Here is a 13,273-nt window from a genome sequence, read left to right as displayed (position 1 = left end):
CCCCACAGCCGGAGGATAGGAGACAGTGGAAATGTTTATTAGAATGTTTTCCACTTCGCGGCTCAGTCCACAACGTGGGTCAGTTGGGTGTGTCCCTGTCGAACATCACGGCAGGTAAGACCTCCTTTTCTTCTCCTACTACCCATATGGCTGCCGGCTCTCTGTCTGTTCCCATTCTCAGCAGGCGGACCAGTTGTTACGTAACCTCCACTCCCCGGTTCACGAGCAGGCTTCTCTGAGAGGCAAGCCCAAGGGAGATTGAAGCCCACCATTATGTCTCTCAGGGGCTTGATTTCCGAGTGGCCGGTCATCGCCTGTGGAGCTAGAGTGAGTGAAAATTCAAATGACTTGACCCTCGCTCATTGGGCAATCCTGCTGACATCATCACTGCCTCCTCGAGGCGAGCGGACGTAGGAGAGGACTGTCTATGAAGAGAACGCCGTTCTCTGTTACTAACGCCAGTGCTGCTATAGAGCAGGTTGCGGTTGTATCAGAGAACAGCTATGTGAGAGCGGAAACGAGGCTACAGACAGTGACAGGGCATCACTCAGAGACCATTCCGCATGTTTACAGTGAAAAAAAAAACAACAACAAAAAAACATGCTGGAATTGGTACAGTCAGGCGATTGGTTCACCACAGTGGATTTAAAAGAGATGTACTTTCATGTCCCAGTGGTGCCGAGAGACAGGAAATTCCAGCGTTTTGCCTTTCAGGGAGTAGCCTTCGAGTACAACAGACTACCGTGCGGCTACTCTCTGGCTCCCCGCAAGTCCTCGATACAGCGCTCAAACCGTTACGCTGACGGGGGAATACGTGTCTTCTTCTACTTGGACGACCTCATTCTCACGGCCCGTTCGAAAGAACAATTGGTGCAGCACCTAATCAAGTTAGGTTTCGCCATCATTTGGAAAAAAAGCACACCCGTTCCATGCCAACAGGCAGTTTATCTGGGAGTGCAGCTCGACTCGGCCAAACTGCGAGCGCGTCTGTCGGAACCCAGACAGACGGCTGTAGTGGAGGCGGTTCAGCGAGAGTGAGACCGTTATGCGTCTCCTGGGTCTCATGGCAGCAGCCCACCTGGTGGTTCCGCTGGGACTGCTACATATGAGACGCCTGCAGAGATGGTTCGTCAGGCTGCGTTTGGACCCTTGACGTCACAAACGGCACTTGGTGACCATTCCACCAATAGCCACGGAGGACCTGGCATATTGGGGAAACCCCCGCATACTGGCAACAGGAACACCAATGGGGAGAGTAACCTCCTACATGTCGGTGTTCACGGACGCCCCCCTGGTGGGATGGGGGGGGACCTGCCTGGGGCAGGCAGTAGGTGTTGTGCGGCCTTCAGGGAAAAACCGTCACATCAACCTACTGGAACTGACCACGGTCATGCTGGTACTGCAGTACTTTACACCTCTGTTACTGAGGAAAGATGTGCTAGTGAGGACAGACAACCGGTCTGAACATCAATCCTTTGAGTTGCTCAATTGGATCCATTGTATTTACTCCAGCACCTGCTGGAGAGGGGATTGGCGCATTCTACTATTAAAGTGTATACGACATATATATATATTTATCGACAATCTCTTCCTGTCATGAGGGGTTTGGAGAGAGGTCGGTTTTTGGCCACCCTCTCTTGAAACGTTTCCTGCAGGGGGCTAGGAGGAAGCATCCTGTGATACATTCTACTGCCCCTCAGTGGGAGCTGCCGTTGGATTTAGAGGCTCTTTCTAAGGAGCCTTTTGAACCAATTCGGCACGTTTCTCTTAAGCTGTTGTCAGTTAAGACAGCTTTGCTGCTTGCTCTGACTTCTCGTCGTCAGTTAAGACAGCTTTGCTACTTGCTCTGACTTCTCGTCGTCAGTTAAGACAGCTTTGCTGATTGCTCTGACTTCGGCTAAGAGAGTGAGTGACCACCCTGTCGGTCCACCCAAGTTGTCTGATGATACGTGGGGACCTGAATGGTGCCACACTCAGGTAGAATGAGTCCTTCACACCTAAGAACATAAATAGTTATTTCCGGTCAGGGACGATTCAGCTGGATGCTTTCTATCCCCCTCCTCATGGAGAGGAGAGGTTATGGTGAGGCGCACACAGCAGCTGTTTGTGTGCTATGCAGACAGTGTGACTGGCAAGCCCCTGTCAAATCAGAGGCTCGCCCACTGGCTTTGTGATGGAATATCACAAGCTTATGTATTGGCAGGTAGAGACCCTCCTACAGCCATCCATGTGCACTCTACATGTAGTGTAGCTGCGGAACAGTTCGGTGGAACAGGTGTGGAGGAGATCTGCACAGCGGCGTTGTGGTCGATGCCCTGTCCATTCATCAGATTTTATCTGCTGGATGTGTCTGGGTCTTTCTCAGGCTCGGTGCTCAGTACTGGGACGCGAGACCTGTAAGACAAAGACCTAGTAGGCTTGAGGCTCTCGTGCTGTGGCACGATGGAGACCAGCCTCTGTGTCGGTTGGTGCTACATCAATTGTGTATCAACATGTAGTGTGTGGCATGGGTTTTTTCCGCCCCCCACTCTATTGACAGATGGGAGTGGCAGAGACCATATCTGACTGACCTGTAACACTGTCATGGCAGGGAGTGAAGTCATCAGGCTTTGTCTCCTAAGCCAATAGAGCCCCGTTAGAGGGCGAAGACTGTGTGAAATAGAACGATAGTTACACATGGTAACTTTAGCTCTATGATCACAGGCGGAGCCCTCTAACAAGACACTCTGCCGCTCCATGAGTCGCTGAAGACTTAGTGGATGCAGAATGAGGGGCCGCTCGCAAGGCCCCATAGGATTGTATAGGCTCATCCTGGTTGGCTGAGCATGTGCATGCAAATTTCAGTGTGCTGAGGTGACTAGATGAGTGGTTAAGCCAATAGAGCCCTGTTAGAGGGCTCCGCCTGTGATCCTAGAACTAGAATTACAATGCGTAAATATCATTACTGGTAGGCAGACATTCTAACAACCAGTCTACTGGACAGGTATAGGTAGGAGAGAGGATAAAAAGATTTTATGACAGCGGTGTGGGAATTCTGGCCCTTTAAAAAGTTAAATCACAATGGCTAAATTTTCTTTTGGAAAATATGGCTATTGTTTTTGGCAGGTCTGCCTTGCAAAAAGACATGCCTGGTTTTGAACCCACAATCTTCAGCTTAAGAGACAGATGCTTTACCCTATTGAGGCAAGCATCTGTTTGTTTTCTAAAAGAGAAAAGAACTAATAAAAGAACTAAGAACTAATATATTTAATCATGGCTTTTCAATATCATCTTGAGAGTAAGAGTGGAGGTAGAAGTGCGCATCAACCAAAATAGACTTGAATGGAGTGCTTAACCAAAAACACTGAACTTAGAGGAAGAAAATAAAAGTAGTATGGAGTACTCACTTTTCACTTGAATTTATTGGCACACATTGGCTCATGCATAAAAACATAATAAGGTCAGGGTGTAATTATCCCTACTAGATAGTCTCAACAGGCAAGGAATATCGAGTAGATATCCGGAATAAACATTTATTTAGTAATTTATCAACCGAACACTCGCGTTCATCACTTCATAATACCAGCGTCTCTCTATCCTCCTTTTTTTTCTCTCTCTGTACATATGGTGCATTCTTGTGCTGGTGGGCAAGTCCGACATCCGGGACTTCCAAATCGGCTGCTTAACAGGGTTGCATTCAGGTGACTTAAATAAAACCCATAAGAGAAACAATAAACAAACATGGATGTCCTGCACCTTAAAGGAATAGGAACATGCGCCTTTATTACATGTTTGTAGTTAGCCAGACTAACCATCACAACTAATATTTTTGTAAAGGAAGTAGTTAATTCAATTAGCTTGTTAACCTAACATTGCGATATATGCAGTGACTGCTTAAAGGAATTAGTTCACCCAAAAATAAAAATTCTGTCATTAACCTCATGCCAGCTGAAACACAGGTGAAGTTTGTCTTTGACTTCAGTTGTTTCTGCAAAACAACTGACGTCCGTGGGGACCGGTTCTTTAGATTTACAAAAAGAGAAAAAAATGACTGTAAAATTACTCAATACAGTTTGTGCAGCATAATCCACGTCTTCTGAAGCCAAACAATTGCACAGTGAGTGGAAAAGACCTGTATTTACACCATTACATAGCGCAAAACTTCACTACAGACGTTTTCAAAAACATTCATGCTTGCACGCACCTAAACCTCTAAACCTTGCACGTTCACATGAATCTTCCTCACTTCCGTGTTTAGACTCCTAGGCATTTCAAAGAAGAAATTGTCCGATGACTTCGATATAGGAGAGGAACAACAATCAGAAAGATGGATGACCCAGCGGGCAATAGCAGCTCAACGAGAACAAACCAATGGCCCTGTCCAGACAACATTAGTATTACTAGAGTCTGGTAATGTAGTTTTTACCTGAGTGATTCATGAATCACTGATCCTGATCAACTGTATTTGTGATTATTACAAAGTGCGCGTCCCAGCGGGAGTAGTCTACTGTTACCAAGCAAAACACTTAGTTTATCTCCCACGTCCTGTCAATTGTAGCTCCGCCCAGGTGTATGTGATTCATAAATTTCAAATTGCCTACTTTGTGCCATAGACATTCTGAAATCTGATGGGAATGATAAGCTCCCTCAGTAATTTATGGGAGTGATAAATAGTCTACATGTACGCCGCCTGGAGTGTAGTAAACCCGGCAATGGACTGTCTCCGGAAAACGGGGCCGTCTGGTCACTGTAACACTACTATATGTAAAATATTTCACATTCGTCCGTTCTTTGTATAGATGCGGCCGGCACAGTGTTGGCTTCAGAAGCAGAAATTCTGTTTTTCTTTCCCGGGCTTTTGGGTGGTAATCGTCTGAGGAAAAAGTTCATTACACATAACACAAGTTGACATCAAGCGTTTAGCTGGAGCCGCTCTGGGTCCTGCAGTTTGAGAAAAGTCACAGTTGTATTCTGCAATGATGCCAGGAGCCTTCTCTCTGTTGAACCATCCAGGAAGAGCTCTCACTCTGACAATTTTTAAATATCGGCGCTAGGCACAGACCAAAGAGAGAAGCTAACAGCTCAGGGTTGCCAGATGTACGCTAATTATTACTTTGAACTCAGTGTAATTACTGGTTGAGTCAAGGTCACGTGTATATTTGCTGGTGTGGATTGTGATTGGATAGCACAATGCCATGGGACGGTTCCTATTGCAAATGCATATGTATTCGGAGTAGTGTGAATATAGCCTTGTAACGGTGCTTATGACATAGTTTTGCCTTTCAGTGTAGTATCCTGGCCCCTTCCCATTTCAGTATATACAATAGTTTTTGTTAAAATACGATGATTTCAAAGTCACAGTACGATATTGCTATATTTTCCATCTGGCAACACTGTAACAGCTAGATATAGACCAAAGACCAAAAAGGTAAGGTTAGATCTGAGTGAGGCACTTTCTGCAGACCTAAGTCATTTTGGCTGTCCCAATCAAGAACTGATTGCGAACTAGTACACAACCTCTAGGCGAACTAGTACACAGACCCCTAGGCTGAATTCAACATCTCTGTGGCCCCTAAGCTGCAGGCCCAGATAGCATGAGCCCAAGGGTGCTTAAGGTGTGTGCCAACCAGCTTACAGAGGCCTTCCAACTCATCTTCAACCTGTCACTGAGACTGCAGAGGGTGTGGATGATGTGGAACATCTTGCCCGGTCAAAGTGCCCAAGAAGGGCCGCCCCAGCGTTCTAAATGACAACAGACCAGCTTTAACATCCCACATCATGAAGACCCTGGAGCATCTGGACCATCTCAGACCCCTAGTTAGAGAATCTTTGGATCCTCTACAGTTGGCATACCAGGCCCACAGGGGTGGATAATGGCGTCATCAACCTGCTACACTGGGTATACTCCCACTTAGAGAAGGCAGGCTGCAATGTGAGAATTACATTCTTTGACTTCTCCAGTGCTTTTAATACCATCCAGCCTCTTCTGCTGGGGGACAAGCTCCGGGCTTTACAGGTGAATGCCCCAATGGTAGCCTGGATCATGGATTACCTCACCACCAGGCCACAGTTTGTGAGACTACAGAACTGTGTGTCGTATCGTCTAGTAAGCAACACAAGGGCTCCTCAGGGGACAGTACTATCTCTGCTGTTCACACTTTACACCTCAGACTTCAGGTACAACTCTGAGTTATGCTATCTGCAGAATTGTCTCTGACAATTCTGTGATAGTGGGATACAGCAGTGGGGGTAGAGAGGAGGAATACAAGGGTCTGATAGAGGACTGGAGCCAGTCGAACCACCTGCAGCTCAATGTGACCAAGATCAAGGAGATGGTGTAAAGTCCACCACCATCTCCTTGATCTTGGGGGAAGACACCCCTCACACCAGTTACCATCAGTTGGAAAGATATGAAGGTGGTTAAAACGTACGTATCCGAGTAAGTATCTAGGAGTGCACTTGGATGACAGACTGAGACAGAGTGGACTACGAACAATAATGCCCTATACAAGAAGGAACAGAGCACTTTGTACGTCCTAAGAAGGCTCAGGTCGTTTAGGGTGTAGTACAATGCCGCAGATGTTGCACAACTCTGTGGTGGCTAGTACATTCTTTTATGCTGTTGTGTGCTGGGGCAGTAACATCTTCGCACCAGCGAAGTGGTCATTTCATTGGGCGCAAGCACATTTCTTCCCATCTGTACCTGTTCTGTAATTCTGTGGCTTGTCATGACATCACTTGCACCAAAATGAGTGGGGAGTGTTGATTCAAATTTGGTATTCAAAAATGAGTTTGCGCATCCAAGCCAAGCCAAGCTTAGTTCAAACCCACAGAACTTTACTTTAAATTCTAGTGAAGATCCCAAGGTTTTCAAAGATACCAAATATGTCATGCTGAATGACAGGGACATGTGTATAAAATGGTGCACAAACATATTTTTTCCATTTAATGTATTGGTGTAACCATAAAAAATGGCACCAGGGGTTTGAATATTTCAGTTAGTATAGGCGTTCTAATTTTGAAGCTGCTTAAGAGGAAATTTAAGGGGAAAATCAGGGTGCAAGGGGTTAACTGGCAATGCCGCACACACATAGACCTCTCCAAAATCACACAAACCCATTTTATGTAAATTAGGCTTGCATGTTTCACTTGGTGAAACATTGCATGTTTTCACTTGGTGAAACATGCAAGGGACATGGTGTTTTTTTTCACACATATAATGAATGAAATATTCAAAGTAGTTGAGATTGAGAGCAAAGCCTTCTTGTTTTGTTCTATTTTTCTAGACTAGTGAGGGGACTACTAGCTACATAACAAACCATATGTTGCTTATCATGCCCATATCCATACAGACATAATTGTGAATGCTAATAAATGTTCATTCATACCTTGTGTAAGTTAAGATAGATGTACTATAACAGCCATTCAGTGACAATGTATTGACTGAAACTACAGTAGAGCGATACATTCTCAATGACCCTAGCTCTTCTTTGCTTTCATTTTATTTCACGATTCCTATATGCAGCCATATTGTGGCAGCCATCTTACGCCGCGCCTACTCACAGAAAAATAAAGGTGCCAACTCGAACTGAAAATGGTTCTTCGGAGTGATGCAATAGAAGAACCATTTCTGCTTCCACAAAGAACCTTTCAGACCAAGACAAGTAAGAACCATTTCTGCACACCTTTGCCTAGACACCTGCATTTTTAATTGCCCTTGTATAGTCTCATTTGCAATTGCACAATATATATATAGGCTAGTAGGCAGATAACCACCCATCCCCAGACCATGGAGGGGTATAGTTATTTTCCAAATTTATGCCATCACCTACCATCCAATAACTCAAATAAAAACCTTTTAATATCCCAAAGAACCATATGATGAACATGAATAACCATCCACTAAATAAAGTGGTCCTTTAGTAGGTGATGATTCTTTGTGGAACCACACAGCCTTTTAAAGAACAAGTTAACAACCATTATTTTTCTCTGTGTAGTAAGCATTAAGTTCAATTCGATTAGGGAAAATTGATTGATTATGCAAAATGGTGCAAAGGAAAGTGACTCATTATTAAGTACAATGATTATGATATACTGTAAACTTATGTTATCAAGTCCAACATTTCTAAAATAAAGTTTTTGCTTTTTAAATCTAATTTCCTCTTCACCGATGCATATTAAGCAGTTACCTAAATGAGGTATTCAGTCAAATGAGCCAGCATATTTACACCTGCTACATAATGTAAGAAAGGTACCGGATGACCCTCACAATTCCCCAGTGATTGCCCGTCATCACCTCACCATTTCTCTAGGTTTACCTCACCATAATAAATCCAGGAACAAAACAGGCCAATCATGTATTAGAAAAACAGGAAATGTAAGGTAAATATAGGCATTTTCCAACTGATGTCACACCTTGTCTTACTGTGTTGTACACCCACTCACATTCCTGTTGTTAACACTCGCTGCAGGAACTGTATGGAAACTTTTTAGCTGAACTATATTGCATTTTGCTATAATGAGTGTAGCAGCTTGCCTCAAGTATGGTGAACATTGCAGTTTGTCTTATGTAAAAATTATTAATAGTGACATATGAAGTAGCATAACTCCCAGCCAAATGATTTGTATCCAGGCTTTGCATTGACTTTAATTATTCATGCTCAGAATGAGGCATATTTACAAATATGAATGTACATTTGTTTATTTAGCCATATTTGCTATTGGTTTTGACAACAGGCATATGTGTATTGTGTATTATATAATTAAAGTGCTCCCTTATAATAAGAGTCTTTGTAAATATCCTGACCAAAAGTTTGTATTTTATTGTGGACATAATGTGCTATGTACACGTCACATGGAATCATCAAGTATATTCCTCTCACACTGTTGTTCACACCATCTCAATTTCTGTCTGCCCCATCTCTGTTTCTTTCTTTCTCAATCAGCCTGTCTCTCCAGCAGATTCCATTCTGCTCTGTTGTTCTATGTCTCTCTCTCTTTTTCCCTTGCTCCAACACAGGAGGGAGCTACAATGTATGTCATCTGAGTACCAGAGCTGTTTGATGCCCCATTACAAACACAGAGTGTGCTCTGATTCGTGAAAACAAACAGCATTCATTCCCACTCATTTCCATTTAATTTCCTGTGGCAAATCCAAGCCAAGCCACTTGCTTTTGAGGGAAACGAATAAGGCAAAAATAAAACAAGCAGCATGATGCTCTCAAATAGCTTATCGAGGGAGGCAATTATATGATAGAACATATTTTAGCTCAGCATTTCAGACTGCATAATTCAACACTTATTGCAAATAAATTCAAGAGAGGGATTGTTATGTGTCCAATGCAATAATGAATAGACGATAAAAATTAATGGGAATAGTTTCATATTTGAAGCATAAGCACCTGCAAAACATGTCACTTCTCTTTTATATGCCATATTGTTAAATATATGCCATTTGTAATGTAACATAGATTTTATAACAAAAAGAAAGTTTTCAGAAAACCTGTTTTTGAATAGTCTTTTTGTTGTGTAGGCCAGAAGAAGAATATTTGATGTCCCAGGTGTCACGTCCATGTTTGTTGTCAGTCCCAAAGGAATCATTTGCAGTCTTTTCAAGTTATGAAATGTGAAATGAATTAAACAGTTTGATTTATTATATCAAGACCTATTCATCTATGAAAATACACTATACATAAATACTATATGTTTCAGTCTTTAGTAGATCTTGTTAGGTTTGGGTTTCAAACCTCTTCTACTCAAAGGTTTTCATTGCATGAAACATACAGTCAGGATTTCTCCAAAGATTTGATATTCTCACTGAGGGATGTCTTAACCTGAAGTGGATTCTTTATTCAAACAAAGTCGGTTTTTATTATTATTATTATGTTCAAGGGTTCTGTAAAGAGAAAAAGTATGAATATGTGCCCATGAAAAAAGCATTACTCTCAGTCAGCGCATTGTTTGGACAGTGTAGCTCCACTCATACATTCAACTGGGCCTTTGTCATTTTACAATGTGCTCTCACCCTTAGACAATGCAAATGTAATGAGGAAAAATCTTATTGAGAGTAGATGTACTGTATTTCTTGACAAGAAATAGAGTAAAGATGATAGCTGTATATATGAACAACTGGGGCCAGAATTTTTAACCTCGTTTGCTAGCCAAACACAGCGACCACGGTGCAACTTGCAGCTCTTGTTGCAGGAGCCACATTGTGAATTATTTTATAGGTATATATATATAAACACATTTGTTATGTATTTATATTATCAGTCCGCCAAGTCTTCCATGGAAGGATTTCTCCTCTCCTCTTATTTCGCACACACACTAAAACACACACTCTTGGAGTTTTTTGTGTGCAAGGTCCACACACATATCGACTGCATATCATAAGTGTCCTTTGTCTAATATCTTGTGCTCATCACTATTGTTCTAAAGGTATGTGAGTAAACATTTGTATGAAATTAGTTTAGTGTTCAATAGGAGAAAAATTTTCAGCTATCTAAAACGTCAATGGTAAACATCAGGTTTTGGTTTCGGTCCCTGAGAGTCAAAGAGGGCTTCTTTCTAGACTAACTAACTAACCAGTTTGCATTGACCTTCAACAGTCATACATGGGCAAATACATCACAGAAGAGGCAGAGAGACCAGTTTCTAGTTTCTAATAGCTAGTGCTATTGCTACTGCTCTCTCCACCTACACGTAAAAACCAGAGTGAAGTTTGATATTGATTGATTGAGTGGATAGTCGCTATCCAAATATATTCACATTGGTGAATATATTTGTGATTACTAGAAGAGGAAGAACCATTTACAACCACTTTCAATATTTAAGAAACTATTTTTGTACTATATTTAACATACATTCAAATTAATAATCACAAATATAGTAATTAATGTGCATTTACTTTTACCTCCACAGAAATGCAATATCCAATATCAAGCTAACTTCACTCCTGTTTCGTACACGCGTACTCCAGTCACAGCTAAATGGAACAAGTCACTATCTGAAGTAGAAGTAGACAAGGCAGTTTGCTGGCAAGTGGGTACAAAATGGTAAATTCATCACAAAATAATTCCTGGAATGCATTGAACATTACAGATGGATGATCATTGCAAGAGTATCTGAGGATGGAATCTTCTTTTACGACAGTACAAGGTTAATTTCCTACAAATTCAAAACACACATCACGTTGTCACAAGGGTAATGCCCCATCCATTTTGAAAAGTACTCCACTTATGATTTTATATAATCTTCTGTGCATGACTGACAAACCCTTCACTTTAATCCATTTCCCGCTTTTGAGAAAAACTAGCTGGGGTTCAAAGAGGGTGCTTCCACTATCTTCTATAAGTGATCTGTTCTAGGCTCATTTTGGGGATAGCTTGGTGGCTTTCTGGCCTGCTGAAATGCAAGGTCATCCATCATAGTTAACGCTCAGGTTCATTAGCATGTCAAACTAACCTTGAACTCATCCCTCCACTCTGAGAAATCAGGATTCAGAATTCACCTCCTATACTCACAAAAGAAGTTCTAGTACTGTCAAGATGACAAGGAAAGATGCCTGAGGGGGAAAGAAGAGACAAGATTAGCATAACAAGTAATGCTTCCCACTTGAGGGAAATAAAGGGACTCCTCCCCCTTGAAGGGAATATATTATCCTGTTCACTGATTAGTCTGTAACAAACAACATTAAACTTTGGCAGTGGCAGTGGATTGTAAAATTTGTCTTTGGGCTTGCTAACTGGCCATTGTTAATGCTTTTGTCCTTTTATTCTTTCTGACCAATCTTATCCTCCATCTTCTCTCTCTCTCTCTCTCTCTCTCTCTCTCTCTCTCTCAATCTCTGTCAATGTCATAGGTCTGTGATGCAGTGGCTCAACAGGGTTCAGTCCTTCCTCTACTGCAATGAGAACGGGTTTTGGGGGACCTTCTTGGAGAGCCAAAGGACATGCGTATGCCACACAGGTGTCACACTGTGCCAGCGACCCATCCCTTGCGTTATTGGTGGCAACAATAGCTGTGCCATGTGCAGCTTGGCCAACATTTCACAATGTGGCTCCTGCAACAAGGGCTACAAGTTGTACCGTGGTCGCTGTGAGCCCCAGAATGTGGACTCTGAACGTAGTGAGCAGTTCATCAGCTTTGAAACTGACCTGGACTTCCAGGACCTGGAGCTCAAATACCTGTTGCAGAAAATGGATTCACGACTCTACATTCACACTACCTTCATCAGCAATGAGATTCGCCTAGAGACCTTCTTTGACCCGCGATGGCGTAAGCGCATGTCCCTGACTCTGAAGAGCAACAAGAACCGGATGGACTACCTCCACATGATAATTGGTCTATCGATGAAGATCTGCCAAATGCGCAACAGCAGCATTGACCCCATGTTCTTTGTTTATGTCAACCCCTTTAGTGGTAGCCACTCAGAAGGCTGGAGCATGCCCTTTGGTGAGCACGGTTACCCACGCTGGGAGAAGGTACGCCTGCAGAACTCCCAGTGCTTCAACTGGACCCTGCTGCTGGGCAATCGGTGGAAGACCTTCTTTGAGACGGTGCACATCTACCTGCGTAGTCGTGCTAAGATTCCAACTGGTCTACGCAACGACACAGGACAGGGCCCAGTGGACCTTGCGGACCCCAACAAGCGTCAGATCTACATAAAGATCTCGGATATCCAAGTGTTTGGTTATAGCCTGCGCTTCAATGCTGACCTGCTACGTAGTGCTGTGCAGCAGGTCAACCAGTCGTACACCCAAGGAACTCAATTCTACTCATCCTCGTCCGTCATGCTGTTGCTGCTGGACATTAGGGATCGGATTAACCGCCTGGCTCCTCCAGTCGCACCTGGCAAGCCCCAGCTGGACCTGTTCTCTTGTATGCTAAAGCATAGGCTTAAGCTCAACAACAGTGAGATGATTCGTGTAAACCATGCCTTGGACATGTACAACACAGAGATACTGAAACAATCAGATCACCTGACTGCCAAACTCTGCTGAAGTACAGTAACATTAACAAAAGAACTACAAATTAAACAAAGACACCCTCCAAAGAGAACTGTGAGGGGATATTAATCTTGATTTTGTTTTCTCTTTTTTCATTTTTGGACCTTTTTTCTGCCTTTTGATGTAATATTAACAACTTTGTAAGCATAATTGTTAAAGACAAAAAGGAAAAAGGCAGTGATGAAAAGACTTTTAGGCAGTTTAAGAAGATTAATGGAACCACTATAAAGACTGTATCATATTTGTCCCAGCATGTCTGTCATTCCCTAAAAGAACTTAAAAGAGAG

The 13,273-nt window shown here is 42.9% G+C and overlaps 1 protein-coding gene across 2 annotated transcripts in view; it reads left to right on the top strand.

Annotated features, from left to right (window-relative positions):
• brinp1 (bone morphogenetic protein/retinoic acid inducible neural-specific 1) overlaps positions 1-12,980 on the top strand; it is a 140,852-nt gene extending 127,872 nt beyond the window's left edge. For both annotated transcript variants that reach the window (XM_071902994.2, XM_071902993.2), the window contains exon 7: positions 11,840-12,980. In XM_071902994.2, coding sequence (XP_071759095.1) covers positions 11,840-12,980 — 1,141 coding nt within the window. The remainder of the gene's footprint in view (positions 1-11,839) is intronic.
• The last annotated feature ends 293 nt before the right edge of the window (positions 12,981-13,273 follow it).

The sequence above is a fragment of the Centroberyx gerrardi genome, chromosome 2 (assembly GCF_048128805.1).
Source record: "Centroberyx gerrardi isolate f3 chromosome 2, fCenGer3.hap1.cur.20231027, whole genome shotgun sequence".
In the NCBI taxonomy this organism is placed as follows: Eukaryota; Metazoa; Chordata; class Actinopteri; order Beryciformes; family Berycidae; genus Centroberyx; species Centroberyx gerrardi.
The sequence above is the reverse complement of the archived record's forward strand: the minus strand, read 5'-3'. Positions and strand labels throughout refer to the sequence as shown.